Consider the following 19,742-nt stretch of genomic DNA (forward strand, 5'->3'; position numbering starts at 1 on the left):
CTTAACAAAAGAGTCCAGCTTTCCTTCAAGCACACTGTAGAGTCTTTCATAGGGAAAAATTGATAACAGTTTTTCACGCCAGTGTGAGAGAGGGAGGATGGTCTTGAATCCATGCATGGAGTATACAAAGCCGTGCAGCATTCATGGTACATACATGGTGTTGAGTGCTTTTGTTTCTCGAATATGGTTGTTTATATGTAATATATAAGCCTTAGGGTCCATAGGTAGTTTTAGTCCAAGATATTTTTCTGTTTCCTGAAGAACTGGAGACCAGAATGAAAGAATAACTGGACATGACCACATTAAATGAAAGTAGGTTCCTGCTTCCAGTTTAGTGCATGTGTCATATTTACTCCAAGTTACAGGGGTCACGTGCATTTTGTTAATGATTTTATACTATACTTCATGAGATTTATTTGATTTAGCGATTCGTTTTGCACTGGTTCAGTATTTTGATCCATTGACGGTCATCCAGTTTGACACCAAAGTCATATTTCCAGCTTTGTTTAATATTAATAACAGCACCTGTATTCATATTAATATGGTTATATATATTTGTTATCATTTTATCTTTTAATGCAACAGCTTTTATAAGAATATTATCTAAAATACTGTTTTATAATTTTTTTATATGTAATGGAATTGAGATAACTTTTGATTTGCAGATATCGAAAGAAGTGGGTTTGCGGGAGGTTAAGGTTTAGGGTTAGGGTTTTTTTTTAATTGCTGGAATTACAGAATCATTTACATAAAGATCTGATATTTTTGTGATACCCGCTTCCCTCCATTCTTTAAAACCAGAGTCAGTACAGGTGAGTTGAAAATCTGGGTTATTACCAGTGGGTCCTAAAAATGAATATTTGTCGACACAAAGGCCAATAGCACTAAGATATTTGCAAATATTTTTAAGAATGTAGTTGTTTTTAACATTGGTACATAGGTAGGAAAGGGAAGTGTTCTAGGCCGATTTCTTCTAAGTCATGGAAACAGAATAGACCTTTTTTAACCCACTCTGTCACAAACTTTAATTGTGATGCCCAATGATAGAATTGGAAATTTGGAACCCCAAGGCCCCCTCTTTGGATGGGCAGCTGGAGTTTTTGAAGTTCGATAAGTTCCATTGTTCCACAAAAATGCTCTTATAGCACCATGGATTTGTTTGAAGATTTTGGAAGGAATTTGTGTAGGTAGCATTTGTAGTATGTACAAAAAGCGAGGAAGAACATTCATTTTTATAACTGCTACTCGATCCATCAAAGATAATGAAAGAGTGGTCCATCTAAGGAGGTCAGTTTTAATATTTGTAATCACAGATGAAAGATAATTTTTAATTAACTTATTTAGATCTGTAAATAAGTATATGCCAAGATATTTTAAGCTATTTGTAGTTACCTTGAAGGGGTGAAAGCATGTTACACTGTCTGTTATATCTCCAATTGGAGGGCTAATGATTTTTCATAACTAATTTTGTAACCTGAGAATTGGCTAAATTCCTCAATGATCCTGATTAGGGAAGGTATAGACTTCGTGGTGTTGTTCAGAAACAAAAGAACATCATCAGCATAGACAGCATAGACTTGTGAGAGCTGCTATTTGTTTCTATGCCCTTAATCTCTTTGTTCACTCTTATACATTCAGCCAGTGGCTCAATTATCAAATCAAACAGAAGGGGAGAAAGTGGGCACCCTTGCTTGGTGCCTCTTTCCAACAAGAATATTTCAGACATTATTCTGTTCATTAAAAGAGCAGCCTGTGGATTTGTATAGACCAGTTTATGTGCTACTACATATGTGATACTGTAAGATACATTACATTACATTATTTACTTTTAAATGTCTCCAATTGTGATTTCAGTGTTGAGTAACTCATTATCCTGTAAATAAAAAAAAATAAATAAATAAAAAAAGTTTTGGTAATTTTAATTTCTGAAAAAAACAAATCCATATTTTTATCCCTATTAATCAACTATTCTAAAAGTATAAACAGTATGAAAACAGCACATTTGGGGTTTCTTTAAAAAAAAAAAAAAAAAAACAATGTCATAGACTATAGTTAAACATAAAACTCTCAGTAAATTATGAGACCTAGTTTCATTACATCTGGTTCTAAAAGCAAGCACTAGGCTGTACTGAAACTTTAAGTTTTCACCTGCTTGTCTACATGATATTATTGCTGTTATTGTTCCACATTATAGTATTAAACACATATATGCAGCATCTAAGCATTTTAAGTGTGACAGAACTTGCCTCTCCACAAACTTGACTTGGTCTAATGGTGCTGCCATAATTCTCAAATTACTTCTTCAAATGTTCTCATGACCCCCACTGTGGGAATCACTGTTGTAACTGACAATTTATCATAGAACTAGAATAAACATTTCAACTATTTAAAAAAATAATAATTTGTATATTTCACAATTATTTTCTCTTTCAAGCCAAGCATTTTGTAACCCTTGCTGTCATGGTATCAAATAAATATTCTTTTAAAGCGTCTGTATCTGATTTGAATCTATTCTTGTCAAGATAAGTGCATTATACGGTAAAAGCTCTTAAATAAGAAAAATAAAATTACAATATAATATAATTTATAATCCGTCCATCCATCCATTTTCTTCCGCTTATCCGGGGCCGGGTCGCGGGGGCAGCAGTCTAAGCAGGGACTCCCAGACTTCCCTCACCCCGGACACGTCCTCCAGCTCTTCCGGTGGGACCCCAAGGCGTTCCCAAGCCAGCCGAGAGACATAGTCCCTCAGCGTGTCCTGGGTCTTCCCCGGGGCCTCCTCCCGGTGGGAAATGCCCAGAACACCTCCCTAGGGAGGCGTCCAGGAAGCATCCTGAGCAGATGCCTGAGCCACCTCAACTGGTTCCTCTCAACGTGTAGGAGCAGCTGCTCTACTCCGAGCTCCTCCCGTGTGACCGAGCTCCTCACCCTATCCCTAAGGGTGCGCCCGGCTACCCTACGGAGGAAACCCATTTCAGCCGCTTGTATCCGCAACCTTGTCCTTTCGGTCATTACCCAGAGCTCATGACCATAGGTGAGGGTAGGAACGTAGATTGACCGGTAAATCGAGAGCTTTGCCTTTGGACTTAGCTCCTTCTTTACCACAACGGACCGATACAGCGACTGCATCACTGCAGACGCTGCACCGATCCGCCTGTCAATCTCACGCTCCATCCTTCCCTCACTCATGAACAAGACCCCGAGATACTTGAACTCCTCCACTTGGGGCATAGACTCACCACCCACCCGGAGAGGGCAAACCACCTTTTTCCGGTCGAGCACCATGGCCTCGGATTTGGAGGAGCTGATTCTCATCCCAGCCGCTTCACACTCGGCTGCAAACCGCCCCAGTGCCTGCTGCAGGTCCTGGCTTGAAGAAGCCATCAGGACAACATCATCTGCAAACAGCAGAGATGAAATCCTGTGGTTCCCAAACCAGACCCCCTCCGGCCCCTGGCTGCGCCTAGAAATTCTGTCCATAAATATAATGAACAGAACCGGTGACAAAGGGCAGCCCTGGCAGAGTCCAACATGCACCGGGTACAGGTCTGACTTACTGCCGGCAATGCGAACACAGCTCCTGCTCCGGTCATACAGGGACCGGACAGCCCTTGGCAAAGGGCCCCGCAGCCCATACTCCCAGAGCACCCCCCAAAGGATACCACGAGGGACACGGTCGAATGCCTTCTCCAGATCCACAAAACACATGTGGACCACCACCCTGGTCTGCCATTCCACAGGTACTGTCCCCGACCGCCACGCGATGTTGTTGAGGCGTGTCAGCCAAGACAGCCCAACAACATCCAGAGACTTGAGGTACTCAGGACGGATCTCATCCACCCCTGGAGCCTTGCCACTGAGGAGCTTGCCAACCACCTCAGTGACTTCAGCCAGGGTGATGGATGAGTCCGCCTCTGGGTCCTTAGTTTCGGCTTCCTCCTCGGAAGACGTGACAGTGGGATTCCTTCCACCACCCGACAACATCCCCAGTCGAGGTCAGCAGCTCTCCACCCACACTGTAAACAGTGTTGGTGAAGCACTGCTTCCCCCTCCTGAGGCGTCAGACGGTTTGCCAGAATCTCTTTGAGGCCGTCCGATAGTCCTCCTCCATGGCCTCCCCGAACTCCTCCCAACCCCGAGTTTTTGCCTCTGTGACTGCCCGAGCCGCGGCACGCTTGGCCCCCCGGTACTCATCAGCTGCCTCAGGAGTCCCACGAGCCAACAAGGCTCGATAGGACTCCTTCTTCAGCTTGACGGCATCCCTTACTTCCGGTGTCCACCACCGGGTTCGGGGATTGCCGCCGCGACAAGCACCGCAGACCATACGACCACAACTACGAGCAGCCGCATTGACAATAGAGGTGGAGAACATGGCCCACTCAGAGTCCATGTCCCCAGCCTCCCCCGGGATCAGGGAGAAGCTCTCCCGGAGGTGGGAGTTGAAGACCCCTTTGACAGAGGGCTCCGCCAGACGTTCCCAGCAGACCCTCATGATGTGCTTGGGCCTGCCAGGTCTGTCCGGCTTCCTCCTCCGCCAGTGGATCCAACTCACCACCAGGTGGTAATCAGTTGACAATGTCCAAGACACGTGGTCGGAGGTCAGATGACATGACAACAAAGTCTATCATCGACCTCCGACCTAGAGTGTCCTGGTGCCACGTGCACCGATGGACACCCTTGTGCTCGAAGATGGTGTTTGTTATGGACAAACTGTGACTAGCACAGAAGTCCAATAACAAAACACCGGGTTCAGATCGGGGAGGCCATTCCTCCTAATCACACCCCTCCACTTGTCACTGTCATTACCCACATGGGCACTGAAGTCCCCCAGGAGAACAACGGAGTCCCCGGTTGGTGCACTGTCTAGTACCCCTCCCAGGGACTCCAAGAAGGCTGGGTACTCCACACTGCTGTTTGGCCCGTAGGCCGACACAACAGCGAGAGACCTGTCCCCGACCCGAAGGCGCAGGGACACGACCCTCTCGTTCACCGGGGTGAACCCCAACACGTGGTGGCTGAGCTGTGGGGCAATGAGCAAGCCCACACCAGCTTGCCGCTGCTCCCCGTGGGCAACGCCAGAGAAATGGAGAGTCCAACCCCTCTCAAGAAGTTGGGTTCCAGAGCCCAAACTGTGCGTGGAGGTGAGGCCGACTATATCTAGCCGGTAACGCTCAACCTCCTGCACAAGCTCAGGCTCCTTCCCCCCAGCGAGGTGACATTCCATGTCCCCAGAGCTAGTCTCCATGTTCGGAGATCCGGTCGTCGAGGTCCCCACCTTCCACTGCCACCCAGATCTCTCTGCACCCGCCCCAATTTATAATCCGTTCTTGGATAATAACTAATACAAATGCTATGGACAGGATCATCTTTTATTCATCCAATGAAGCACATTGTTACAAAGAATAATGCGAAACCAACCCCCTGACACTACCCTAGACACTTGATTCTCTGTCATGGTGCATTTTGAGGAGTAATAAAATGCAAATCATAGGCTGAGATGTGAGAACTATAAGGAACCAACTGTATGACACTTTCTAAGACAAGAGGTGTAATCTCTCATTTGTCCAGCTGTGGTTCACTGTAGAGAAGGTTTAAATAGTGGTCATCTAGACACTGTTTTTCGTGTTTTTCTGCACTAAGATTGGGGCTGAACTTAGTTAACTCAGAGTAGCATACATCCTAGTGCCTCAAGTCAGTACCATCAAACTGAAAATAGATTTTGGATGAGAGCTGATTACAAAAGCACTGTTCAAATGACTACTGTTGAAACCTTCTCTACACTATTCCAAACAGTTGTTTCTATGTCATGATGCAGTATCACTATGCCAGAAATAACGGTTCAAACTAAAACATGTTCCTGACTCATGGTTTGAAATTAGGTACAGGCCATTTAATTGATGTTGAAATCTGTACTGTATTTTCTTACCTGTTGTTTTGAGTGCTGCTGATGGGGTCTTGGTTCTCGGTGGAGTGATTCCGACCTGGGCACTCACCCCTCTTCTCCACGAGCCAGTTTGAGACACCTGTCCTAGTGCTGCCCCCTTCTGGCCCTGCTCCTCGTACTGCGCCTGGTAGGCCTGGTGGGTCTGGTGGGACAGGGGGGCCTGGTGGCTCTGTTTTTGGGCAGAGGGAGAGGCTGCAGAGGGCTTCCATCGCTGGGATCCACTGCTCTGGTCCATGGTTCCTCCGTCCTGCTCCTCCTCCACCTTCTTCAGGTCCTCAGCTCCAGCCCAGCTACTGCTCACCTCTGGGTCTACATGCTTCGATCGGCTTCCTCTCTGGGACTGGGGAGGAGAAATATGGGGGTAAAAACATGAGTAGTGTTAGACCTCTAACAATTCACCTATTAAAGTGCATATGACAGGTTTTTATGTTTTTGTTATTATTTGGTTTGGTGGGATAATATCTGTGCTAAATATATATCATAGTTTTACACCAGTTAAGTGACAGTTTGTGGGAAAAACATAAAAAAAATAAATAAAAAAAATATAGGAAGTAGCACTGAGTTTTAAAATAGAATACCTCTACCTATGTATAAGTCACACTTTTTTCATAGTTTGGCCAGGGGTGCGACTTATACTCAGATGCGACTTACATGTGAAATTATTAAAGTACATAATTTTACATGGGGCCATGGAGAAGCGGTGCTTCATCTACCTCCAGCGTGGCACTTCTTCTACTTCTGGAGCAGGCTGAGTTGTTCAGAAGCGACACCGTGGATGCAAAATTCAATGGATTTAGTGATTTGGAGTGAGATCGATAGTAAACTTTTTAGCTTGTTTTTTTTTTTAACTGATTAACTGTTAATATCTTAAGTTAACATAACAGACACTTATTCAGTTTGTTGTCTATGCTTCATGTACCTGAATAAATACATGTTATGTAATTTTTGATTATACATGTTAAAGTTCACTTGTTCGGTCACTAGCGCTGGTGTGTATGTAATACCTGTAAGAAAATTTACTTAACTTGTTAACTTTTAAACATTTCAGATTAAATTTCCCATTATTTATTTCCCTTTCCCCTTTTTTTCCGGTTCAGCCTTTTATGCTAATGCAAAGTCTTACCCGACAACATTATTTAAGAAACAATTGAAAAGTAAATATAAAGTTTTCAGCTCACCAGTTTGTTTACTAGCAGGCCAAGGTGATATGTATATTTTCCATACATTCATATGCATTTTTGTGTATATGTAATATGAGCCAGAGCTTATGCTATATTTTATGTGTTTGCTAGTTCTACGGTGGGAACTGTGATTAAGAAGTAAGACCATAATAAACATCAATGAAAAGAACTCTCGTGTCTCTCATGTTTGTGGACAAGCGGTATATGTTCCGGTAGTGCAGCATATCTGATTAATTTTGAATATCTTACATAAACATACCAGACAGTTGTCTATGTGTTATGTTAGCGTGTTGTACTGCTATTAAGCCTGTTGTTGTATATTGTATTGTTATTACTATAACATGCCTTTAAAGATAAAATGGCTGTTCGTGGTAAAATAAATTTCCCCAAAAATGTGACTTATAGTCTATCGCGACTTATATATGTTTTTTCTTCATTAATACACATTTTTTCACTGGTGCAACTTATACTCTGGAGCAACGTATAGTCTAGAAAATACGGTAAATGAAATTATTGAGTAAAATGTGTAAAATATAAAATATGTAAAATATCACAATACTATTGATATGGCAGTTCTTAACATCCATACAATCCCTGACAAAAGTCTTGTCGCTGATCCATTTTGTAGAAACAAAAGCTTATAACCTGACTTTAAATTAATCGATTGGTCTTAGAAATGCCTCATATGAAAGCTAAAACCCTCCCAAATTATGCTCAATATACTAAAATAAATTTGCTTCACTGAAGAAAGATTGATCACTTAATGAACACAGAAAGGTAAGATTTTGGCAAGACAAAGGTTTTGTCGCCTACAGAAAATTGAACAAATAATTTACTTCAAATACAAAAATATGTTGCAATAACGTCAGTGAATTAAGTAGTGGTGCTTTGAGATCCATATTTAATATCCATGACTTCCATGAGCTTGAAGGACTGCATCCATGCGGTTCGACAATGATTCATACAATTTGTTGATGAAGTCATCAGAAATAGCAAAGAAAGCAGTCTTACATGCCTCCCAGAGTTCATCAAGATTCTTTGGTTTTGCCTTCCATGCTTCCTCTTTCATTCTACCCCAGACATGCTCAATGATGTTCATGTCTGGTGACTGGGCTGGCCAGTCCTGGAGCACCTTGATCTTCTTCGCCTTGAGGAACTTTGATGTAGAGATAGAAGTATGCAATGGAGCACCATCCTGCTGCACAATTTGACCCCTTTTATGGTTGGGAATGTAAGAGGTAGCTAATACTTCTTGATATTTTAGGCTATTGATATTGCCTTCCACCCTGCAAATGTCTTGCACACCCCCATACTGGATGTAACCCCAGACCATGATTTTTCAGCCACCAAACTTAACTGTTTTCTGGGTGAATCTTGGATCCACGCGGTTAGGTCTCCTGCAATATATGCGGCAGCTGTGATGTAATTCAACCGAGGATTCATCTGAGAAATCCACCTTCTGCCACTTTTCCAGTGTCCATACTTTTAGCAGGCTGTGGGCCTTGGCAAATGCCACACGTTTTTTAATTGCCTTTTGTTTAGTGCTGGTTTCTGTGCACTGATTCGACCATGGAGACCATTTCGAGACAGAATTCTACAAACTATTCTGGTTGAGGTGACCAGGCCTGGTGGAACTCTGCTGCAGTGGAAAAGGGGCTGGCCTTGGATTTTCAAATCAACAAACGGTCCTCCCGAGCAGTTGTCTTGTGGGGTCTGCCGGACCTGGGCTTGTCAAAAACATCTCCAGTCTTTTCAGATCTTTTTCTTATTCTTTGTACTTGACGCTGAGACACATTGGAGGTGTCAGCCACCTCAGCAGTGGATCTGGTCTTCAGCCTCTTGATAATTAACACTTTGGTCTCAGGGTGGATCTTAGGCATGTTGTCAGAGGTCAAGTTGCAGTTGATGTGAAGGTCTGGTGTACTGAGGTTCTTTTTATACACACCCACTGATTGACTGATCAGTAACTGATCACAGGTGAGGCTGTAATCTAGGATTGGGTGCATCATATGACAAGGCGACAAGACTTTTGTCTTGCCAAAATCTGACCTTTCTGTGTTCATTAAATTATCAATCTTTCTTCAGTGAAGCAAATTTATTTTTTATTTTTCATATTTTTTAGTATATTGAGCATAATTTGGGAGGGTTTTGGCTTTCATATGAGACATTTCTAAAACCAATCGATTAATTTAAAGTCAGGTTATGAGCTTTTGTTTCAACAAAATGGATAAGCGACAAGACTTTTGTCAGGGACTGTATTGTATATTGCAAAAATGCCAAATATCATGCAGCCCTAGTGATAGAATTGGATTATTTACCCATTAATCAAGTCCTAGAACAATAACAGAGTACCAGGACCTGCAAAATTTATATGAGAATCCCATTCATTTCTGAACATGTTTGCAGAGGTCTAAACTACAGGGTTATAAGCTATTAGCAGGACTAGAACTCATTACATCATCATTTTATTTCACTTTGAAAGGTTCCGAGTTTTTGAGAAGTTTGTGTTATCTTTAGATCCATTGTTGTCCAATCTGACACACCCAGCAGCCCAACTCAGATAAATGCTTCGGAGGTGTTGCATAAAGGAGAGAGAAAAGTCAGTGAATAAGATAGGAAGAAAGCGAGAGAGGGGGGTACCTAGGACAAAGAGAGAGAGGGGAGAGTGAGGGAAGAGTGAGAGAGAATGAAAGACAGGGGAGAGGGGAAGATAGAGGGAGAGAGAGTGAAAGGAAGAGGAAGAGAGTAAAAGATATGAATATGGGGAGAGTGAGGGAGCTACAGGAGTGAAGAAGAGAGAAGAGAGGGGGGAGCAACAGATAGGGAAAGGGAGACAGATAGATGCAGTTGAAAGAGTAACAGAAAGATAGCGAGAGTAGATAAAGAGGGAGAAAAGAGATGAGAAAAATTGTGGGAGAGAGAGTAGGGAGCAAACTATATATAGAGAAAGAAACAAACAAAGACAGAGGGGTGGAGAGAGAGAGAGAGAGCAGTGGCCTTGAGCTAACTCCGTCATCCCTCAAACTTCACCTGGAAGGAACCTGCATCCTGTCTGGCTAATTTAAATTCAATAGAGCTCCAGATTGGTACATAGTTTAGCATAACTGGGTATGTAAAACTCAAGTAAAGGATGTCGCATTTTACAGTGCATATGGCAGGTTTTCATATTCATTACATTGTTTGGAAGATAGTATTACTTGTGGTAAATATTTATCATTGTTTTATACCAACCGATAGTCGAACCTCGGATTCAGGACGAGCAGTGTGGTCCTGGTCGTGGAACACTGGACCAGCTCTATACTCTCCATCGGGTCCTTGAGGGTTCATGGGAGTTTGCCCAACCAGTCCACATGTGTTTTGTGGATCTGGAGAAGGCATTCGACTGTGTTCCTCATGGTGTCCTTTGGGGGGGTGCTCTGGGAGTATGGGGTCCGGGGCTCTTTGCAAAGGGCTGCCCGGTCCCTGTATGACTGGAGCAGGAGCTGTGTTTGCATTGCCGGCAGTAAGTCAGGCCTGTTCCCGGTGCATGTTGGACTCCGCCAGGGCTGCCCTTTGTCACCGGTTCTGTTCATTATATTTATGGACAGAATTTCTAGGCGCAGCCAGGGGCCTGGCTTCTTTGAGCCAGGACCTGCAGCAGGCACTGGGGCAGTTTGCAGCCGAGTGTGAAGCGGCTGGGATGAGAATCAGCTCCTCCAAATCCGAGGCCATGGTTCTTGACCGGAAAAAGGTGGTTTGCCCTCTCCGGGTGGGTGGTGAGTCTCTGCCTCAAGTGGAGGAGTTCAAGTATCTCAGTGTCTTGTTCACGAGTGAGGGAAGGATGGAGCGAGAGATTGACAGGCGGATCGGTGCAGCGTCTGCATTGATGCGGTCGCTGTATCGGTCCGTTGTGGTAAAGAAGGAGCTGAGTCCAAAGGCAAAGCTCTCGATTTACCGGTCAATCTACGTTCCTACCCTCACCTATGGTCATGAGCTCTGGGTAATGACCGAAAGGAAAAGGTCGCGGATACAAGCGGCTGAAATGGGTTTCCTCCGCAGGGTGGCCGGGCACACACTTAGGGATAGGGTGAGGAGCTCAGTCACACGGGAGGAGCTCGGAGTAGAGCCGCTGCTCCTACACGTTGAGAGGCCACCTCGACCTTTGCCCGCCTGTCAGCCGAGCCCAGCAACCTAAATCAGAGGATGAGTCAGACGACGAAGACACACCACCACCACCAGCTAAACCCAAACTGACCAGGACGACACCAGTGGCTCTGTGCAGCACCGCAAAAACAACCGGCACATCCAGCTCATTTCCTATGGTGGAGGCTGTCGGTCCGGATGGTCCTGTGTTTGTGTATCGACCTTGGGGCACGGACGAGGTGGAAAATAACGCACGTACCTTGCCTGACCCTGTGATGAATGGAACCAGATTTGCAACTGAGTTTTGTGCCTTTTATCAGGAGTTTCGTCCATCTGGGCGAGAATGCAGAAAGATACTGTCGAATCTGATGAAAGCAAGCGATATAGTTAAAATCAGAGACCATTTCCCAGACTCAGGCATTCCTGCCTCCGAACCGCGCTTCTTGGACAATTACGAGTACATCCAGGCCATGGAGGGCTTGCACAAGGCCATTGAAGTTGCTTTCCCTGCCAAAATCAACATGTCTGCTGTGACAGCGTGCAAACAGAAACCAGATGAGGACACTGACCAATTCATACATCACATGGTTGAGACTTTTACTGTTAACAGTGGCTTCTCTGACGTTGACCCTGTTCAAAAACGTGCATTTAATATTCATATCTGCCATGCCATTCGGAGGGGCCTGATCCCAGAGGTTGCTGCTGCCATGGACAAAACTTATGTGGGTGGACTTGAGGAACCAGACTTGGATGAGTTGCGTAAGCATGCACGCCACGCTTATCTTACCTACCAAGAGAAGCTACAGGCCAAAGAGGCCAAAAGAGACAAAGACGCTTTCAGTGCCACAATGACACTATTCTCACAGGCCCGGGGACAACGTCAATTCTTTCCCCGGCGTGGACGAGGCCGCGGGAGACCTGGGTTCAACAACAGAGATGGACGCAGACGTCAAAAATGGTACAGTCAAGATGTCTGTTATATTTGTGGCCAGAGTGGACATTTTGTTCGTGACTGCCCGGAGGGGCCACAGTCAGAAGGGCCTGCTGACCGCCGCAATGAGTGTAGCCGCTTCAACAGGGCACCACGTGATGACCGATACAGATCTTCAGACAGACTAGGCGGTGCAGAGGCGGGGGATGGATTTGACTGCACTGGAGAAATGGTCCTACCACACCCACCACGAGATGGTAACATGCACCAGACAACATTTGGAGCACAGGAGACAATTGGCATGTATGCACAACTATCACACAATCAATAAATTTTCCGAGTACACTTTAATTGTTAATGGTGATCAAATTAAATTTCTAGTGGACTCTGGGGCTACGCATTCCGTAGTACGAACTTCAGCTCTCTCCCATGTGCCCCGAATGAGTGGTCGGTTTACTTTTTCTCAAGCAGCATCTGGTAACACAACAAGATAACGTTTCACTTCTCCTTTGCATTGTTCTGACTCTGAAGGCAATTCATTTAGGCATTCCTTTCTCTATTCTCCACTATGTCCTGTGAATTTACTTGGACGTGATTTGATGTGCAAATTGAGCCTTTGTCTAGTTTCCACACCGGTCTGCAAGTTGTAACCACAAAAGATTTGGCTGTGACTCAACCAAATTTCACAGGGGTTCACACGGAAAGTCAAATTCCCAGTTATAATTTTCACTGGAAATTGTCCCCAATTCCCTCAAATGACTTACTTGATTTGGCAATTGACAGACTATGCCCAACAGAGAGCACAGAGTTGAGGGATGTGGGAGACGTGCAGTGTTCTGTTGATGTGCCTGTGACGGCATTTCAGGATTTTGAAAAACTTTGGGTTGAGAGTAGTGGGGATGTGTTAGTTACTGAATGTTTGTACTGGTCAAATCAGTACTCTGCTATTTCTGTGTCTAACCCACAGTCTCTGCAGGCTTCTGTTCTATTTTTTAGAGACTCACCCCTACATAGCGTTATCTAAACCAAAAGAAGTTGAGTGGACTGGGGTGGGGTTGTTTGTTGAGCAATGCTTAGCTGCCAATGATTGGGCACAGACCAGCGACGTCACTGTTTCATTCTCTCACTCTGCTCAGGCCTGGAGGATGGGCTATCCCTCCTCCCTCCAGGCATCCCGGTGCGTTTGGGTGTTCCCTGATAACTTTGCTGAGACAGGCTGTTTTTTTGTCCCAGGCTGAAGCAGAAGCAAAAGCAGAAGCTATACTAGAACTGAGGGGTATACCAGCTGATCTTTGGGCGAAAGGCCCCACAGATGTAGGTCTCATACGCAGTTGTCAGCCAGTGGTAATCACGCCTAGATCTAACGTGCGTCCCTGTAGGCCACAATACCCCCTTCGTCCTGAGGCTAAGGCAGGTATAGCTCCTGTGCTCAATGATTTGTGCAAAGCAGGTGTTATTGTCCCAAGTGAATCTGGGAAGCCCAATTTTTCCAGTTAAAAAGCAATGTGAGCCTGGTGAACCTAAAAAATGGCGATTCACAGTAGATTTGAAAGCTGTGAATGAAGCAGTTGAACCAGTTGCCACGGTGGTTCCAAACCCATATACAATTCTATCACAGATTCCACCTGAAGCAATTTTTTTTTTCTGTGGTTGATTTGGCAAATGCTTTTTTCTCAGTCCCAGTGCACAAGGACTCTCAATTTTGGTTCTCTTTTGAATATGATGGCAATCTGTACAAATTTACTAGGATGTGTCAAGGTTTCATTCATGCTACTACATGGCATAATGCAGCACTGCGTGATTCATTAACTCCACTTGAGTTGACCCAAGGCACATGTCTATTGCAATATGTCAATGACATTCTTTTGTGTGCTCCTACTGAGGAACAGTGTAAACGTGACACAGTGTCACTTCTGAAACATTTGCATGCCGATGGCCACAAGGCTAGCCTTTCCAAATTGCAATTTGTTAAAAAGGAAGTCACTTTTCTGGGTCATGTGATTTCTGAAAAAGGCAAAACTATTCCTACCAAACGGGCTGTAGCCATTCAAAACATTCCAAAGCCTCAAACTAAAAAACAGCTCATGTCATTTCTAGGTATTTGTTCTTACTGTCAACAGTTCATTCCCAGTTATTCAGTTCTAGAGGCTCCTCTGAGTGCACTCATTCATGGTAAAACTCTACGCACGTGTGACAAAATTACTTGGACTGAGGAAGCAGAAAAATCTTTCTGTGACTTGAAACAAGCCTTGCAGACACCTCTGATTCTGGGTCTGCCCGACCCAACTCGACCTTTCACTCAGACAGTGTATGAACGTGATGGATGCATGGTTTCTGTTCTCCTTCAGAAACATGGGGGTGCCCTTCGTCCTGTCGCTTACTTTTCTGCTAAGCTTGACCCTGTTGCTGCTCGTCGGCCCCGGTGTTTACGTGCTGTGGCCGCAGCTGAGAAGGCTGTTTTAGCATCATGTGACCTCGTGGGTTACTCTGACCTCACTCTGTTAGTACCACATGCTGTTTCTCTGATCTTGCTTAAACAGAAAACCTCTCACTTGTCCACTGCTCGCTGGTTGGGGTACAATACCATTCTCTTGGAGTTGCCAAATGTCAAAGTTAAAAGGTGTGCTCAACTAAACCCTGCAACTCTGCTGCCCATTGAGGGGGATGGCGAGCCACACTGCTGTGTGTCAGAGATAGATTTGGTATGTGCTTCTCGCTTTGATTTGCAGGAAGAGCCTTTAACTAACCCTGATTTGATTTTCTATGTAGATGGATCTGCATCCCGTGACACAAACACCGGCAGAAATAGGGTGGCATTTGCTGTGTGTTCTGACCATGACACAGTGTTTTCAGGACCCCTGCCCTCACACTTTTCTGCACAAACTGCAGAATTGGTGGCACTAACTAAAGCTTGTGAACTTGCAGCTAGACAATCTGTGACCATCTACACTGACTCATGCTATGCTTTTGGCGTGTGTCATGATTGGGCGGGTCTGTGGAGACACCGCAAGTTTTTGAAATCTGATGGTAAACCTATTTTGAATGCTTCCCAGGTTGCTGACCTCTTGGAGGCAATTCTGTTGCCTTCGGAGGTGGCTATTTGCAGATGTCACGCTCACACTAACTCCAATGACCCTGTCTCTTTAGGTAACAGGCGAGCAGATGCAGCTGCGAAGGCTGCGTCCTATCAGTCTGAGACAACACACTCTCTGTGTCTTGCTTCTTCACCCACTAATGTTGACATTCCTTCATCTTTATCAGCTATGCAGAGCTTCACAACACCATCTGAAATCACTCTGTGGACTAAACATGGGGCTGTGAAGCGAGAGGGCATCTGGCTTGGCCCTGACAACAAGCCTTGCCTACCCAAACACTTCTTCAGGCACATGGCAATACTTTCTCATGGTCGTGGCCACGCCTCAAAGGGGGCAATGGTTGATCTGGTCACACAAAATTGGTTCACAAAGGGCTTCTGTGCTTATGCGCAGAAGTTTTGTCAGTCGTGTGCTATTTGTTTGGCACACAATCCAGGTAGGACCAAATCAATCCCGCAAGCAGCGCACCTACCACCAAATCGACCGTTTGGACACATCCAAATGGATTTCATTGAACTCACTCCATGTGAAGGTAAGAGATTTTGTTTGGTTTTAGTTGATGCCTGGTCACGACATGTCGAGGTGTTCCCATGTAAACATGCTTCAAGTCATGCCGTGGTTAAAGCACTCATTTATTTATTTATTTTTATTTATTTATATATTTATTTGACAGGGACAATGCAATCTGACATAGTTACAACATGAACATTGCAGCTGATGTGATGCATATAGAGTTTGTAGCAAAAGCTAATTCTCAACTCCCGTCCCTGGTTGAGCTTCTCCACAATTCACCAATATGCAAAATATATTAAAACACCTGCCCCATAAAATAGATACATCAGTGCACAAAAATACATTCAACACTCACACGTTCTCTCTCTCTCTGTCATACTGCCTATTTACAAGTGGGTACAGTTTTGACTCATTTTCAGCCATTTCTTAACCCTAGAGGTGAACATTTTCAACTCAGAAATGTTTTTTATTTCAGTGGGCAGTGAGTTCCACAGTTTGCAGCTCTGATATGAAAAGGCGGACTGTCCAAAAGAGGTTCTGCGTTGTGGGATTGTACAGTTCTTGTTTATGGTGCCTCTTGTCACTCTGGTGCTGTTTAATCTTTGTATAAATGTACTGAGTGGTTCTGGGGCCAAGTTATAAATACACTTAAAACATAATCATAACTGAGACTGTGCCACGGTGGGGCATTCCTGAAAAAATATCAAGTGATAATGGGACGCATTTTGTGGCCAGGATAGTTGAGGAGGTGGGCCGATTTTTAGGTATTGATCTCCGCAGATACACTTCTTATCACCCTGAATCTGCGGGTATGGTAGAAAGGGAAAATGGCACATTGAAACGCAAACTTGCCAAAATCTGTGAAGACACAGGACTTTCATGGGTCAAAGCCCTCCCTCTTGCTCTCATGTATATGTGAATGAGGGTGCGATCCTGATGTAACATGAGTCCATTTGAAATACTGTTTGTGAGACCCCCAAATCTTGGTCTTGGCCCACCTCCAAGGGAACTTTCACACAGCTCCTTGTGCGATGACAATGTTTTGGCATATTGTAAGGAACTTAATGCACTTTTGTCTTCTATTTCTGTACAGGTTAAAGCTGCCCTGCCAACGGCAGCTGAGGCTGTACTGCATAATATCCGAGTGGGAGATTCTGTTCTGGTCAAGGAAACCAGACGCAAACACTGGCACTCGCAATGCTGGGTGGGACCTTACGTGGTTCCCCTCATCACCGACACGGCAGTGAAAGTTGCAAAGCGGGGCACCTGGATTCATGCTTCCCATTGCCGGGTTGTCCCTTCTCCACTCGAGGAAGCATCGTGTGACCCTGGCGAGCGCTGCCCCCACCACTGAGACTGGATCAGACCCTTTGGTGGGTCCCAGCGGACGCAAGCCATGAGGGAGACCTCCTGGTTCATGGACATGACTCCGCATTCCTGAACCTACTGACCGTGTGCTGAGGCCTCGTGGCAACCGGAACTGACTCATTGATCTCCCATCGTACATCCACGGGTATTGTTTTGCTTTTACATGGCTCCTGAGCCTACTGCTGCTTCTCCCTCTATCAGGGGGGGGAGTCTTGAGGGTTAAATGTATTGTAGTAAATATGTATGTATTAAATGTGTCTATTTTCGGTCCAGTTCACATTCGGCCTGGTTCTAAATTTGTGTGTTATACCCAAATTCGGTCTGAGGAGCAACTCATCAGTCATCACTGCTAATGTCACCCGCAAACCAGTTCACGTAGGCAAACTGCCTCTGATTTACTGTTCTGTGGTATACAGTCCTTGCACTTATTTGCCCGGCTCCTCCAAGTTAAACGTCTCCCAGGCAGCTCCTGGGAGCTTTTGTGCACCCTATTATGCTATTCCTGATGTATTAGGCACTGTCCCTTCAGAAGGTTATATGTTTTTGTGTGGCTACCGTATGTACGACTGCCTTCCACAAGGGTGGATTGGCCGTTGTGCTGCAGCAATTCCCGCTGACCATTCCTATATTGTATCAGCTCTCCCTCAGACGGCACCTAGAATTAACGCGCCCTGAGTGTACCTGAAATGGCACCCCATGATCCTTTGTGGGGTGCTGATGTCCCACTTAGCACTTTAGAACTTATGCAATACACACAGCACTTTAGGACTTGTGCAATACACACAGCACTTTAAAAATTGTAGTAACCCTCCTGAGTTTATGTTTTTGACTTGGCTTCTGTCCTGCCCTGTATATATTTGACTGTATTTTGTGTATGTGGTATTTCATGTTAAATGTGACAGTCAACCTGTCCAAGGACAACAGATGAAAACTAGCCTGTGGCTAAAATCTGGCATATTTACATATGTATCTTATGTTCATTAATATGCACTGTCCCTTTTCTAAATAAATAAATAAATAAAATAGATGACCACAAACTCTGGACCACAGGGGAGAAAGTACTCCTCTCCTTGTTTCCCCAAATTGGTGTAGGAAAATTAATGCTTAGAATGGAGACTCTCAGTTATAGGTTCTCCTCATTTGTTAATACCACAATCTCCATTCTCGAGGCCCAGCGAGCTGAATTGCATGGTCTGCGAGCTGTTGCTCTTCAAAATCGTATCGTCCTTGACCACCTGACTGCTAGCATGGGTGGTGTGTGTGCAATTATCGGCTCAAGGTGTTGTACCTAAATTCCTGCTAATGATGAAAACGGGGGAGCTATTCAAAGGGGTATTGCCAATTTGACCAGACTCCATGATGTGATGGAAGGGGATACTGTCACCTCTGACTCCTTCTCCTTTCTCCAATGGGTGACTTCTTCCTGGCAGCATGTTCTTATCAATCTGGCCATAATTGTAGGTATGATCTTAATCTTGTGCTCCTGTGTGGTCCCCTGTCTGTTAAAAGCTATGCGTCAAATAGTGAGTTCTCCTTTTGTCCAAAATCAATACAATATTGAGGCTGTTGTGTATCCACCTGATCCCAATTATGTTTTTGATTCTGACGACGACTCGTTTGTTACACAACTTATGCTCCAGATGAGCAGAATTCAACCTCAGTGAGTTCCATTTCATGTTCTGGGTGGCGGCTGATGGCGCGGACGCGTCCAGCAACGGCTTGGGCATGGAGTGGGCTGCTGAGCATTTTGATTAAACAAAAAAAATATATATAAAATAAGAAAAGAGAAAAAAAAAAAAACAGAAAACTTTAATGATGTGTGTAATTTAAATCAATACTACCAATCAGGTTGTATTTTTCCTTCTATGTGTTCCATAATCAGTATGAATACAACAGTTATGTTATTTCTGTGATTTTATTTTAATCAATTGTAAGACTCATTTCCTTCTTTCTTTCTTTTTTTTTTTTTTTAAATGTGTATTCGGGTATGATTTTGAGTATATGTTTTCATGTTTTTCTATGTGTGATTTTGAAATAAAGATTTAAGTTGAGTTGATTAAAAATAAATGTGATTTATTATAATCAAAAGGGGGGAATTGTTATGGCTTTCTTTAGCATAAATCTTTTGACCTAACCTTCGTAATACCATCTGTTGTTATGTATAAGGTGTATCTCTTGTTTGTGTGTCTGACGTCCTCCAGCCACTTTGATTAGACTAAACTGGCAAGATTGTTTTGGTGGTATAAATACTCTGTATTGTTTACATTTGTCAGCTGAGGGCGAGACGACACTGCTAGGGACACAGCTCTTTGACAATTGTGCACAGTTGATTCAATAAACCAGACCTTTGATTCAAGACAACTTCTCTGTTGATTTTTATATCTTTAAGGCTTTTGACTATTAGAAATTCCACAACCGCGCCCATCATTCACCATGACGTCGGAGTCCGCCATTGACATGCCATTGACTTCCATTCATTTTAGCAGTAATAAATATGGCCCATGCCTGCGACATGGGCCTTGGATAGGGCTCGATGCCAGGAGTGTGTTTGGGGACATGAGCGCTTCGCGCTGCCTGCATCAACATTG

At 44.4% G+C, this 19,742-nt stretch overlaps 1 protein-coding gene across 5 annotated transcripts in view; it reads right to left on the reverse strand.

Annotated features, from left to right (window-relative positions):
• Positions 1–19,742, reverse strand: part of nav3 (neuron navigator 3) — a 460,146-nt gene that overhangs the window by 74,018 nt on the left and 366,386 nt on the right. For all 5 annotated transcript variants that reach the window (XM_055225660.1, XM_055225659.1, XM_055225658.1 and 2 more), the window contains exon 15: positions 5,927–6,284. In XM_055225660.1, the coding sequence (XP_055081635.1) occupies positions 5,927–6,284 (358 nt within the window). The remainder of the gene's footprint in view (positions 1–5,926; positions 6,285–19,742) is intronic.

This window comes from Periophthalmus magnuspinnatus, chromosome 12, assembly GCF_009829125.3.
Source record: "Periophthalmus magnuspinnatus isolate fPerMag1 chromosome 12, fPerMag1.2.pri, whole genome shotgun sequence".
NCBI lineage: Eukaryota > Metazoa > Chordata > Actinopteri > Gobiiformes > Gobiidae > Periophthalmus > Periophthalmus magnuspinnatus.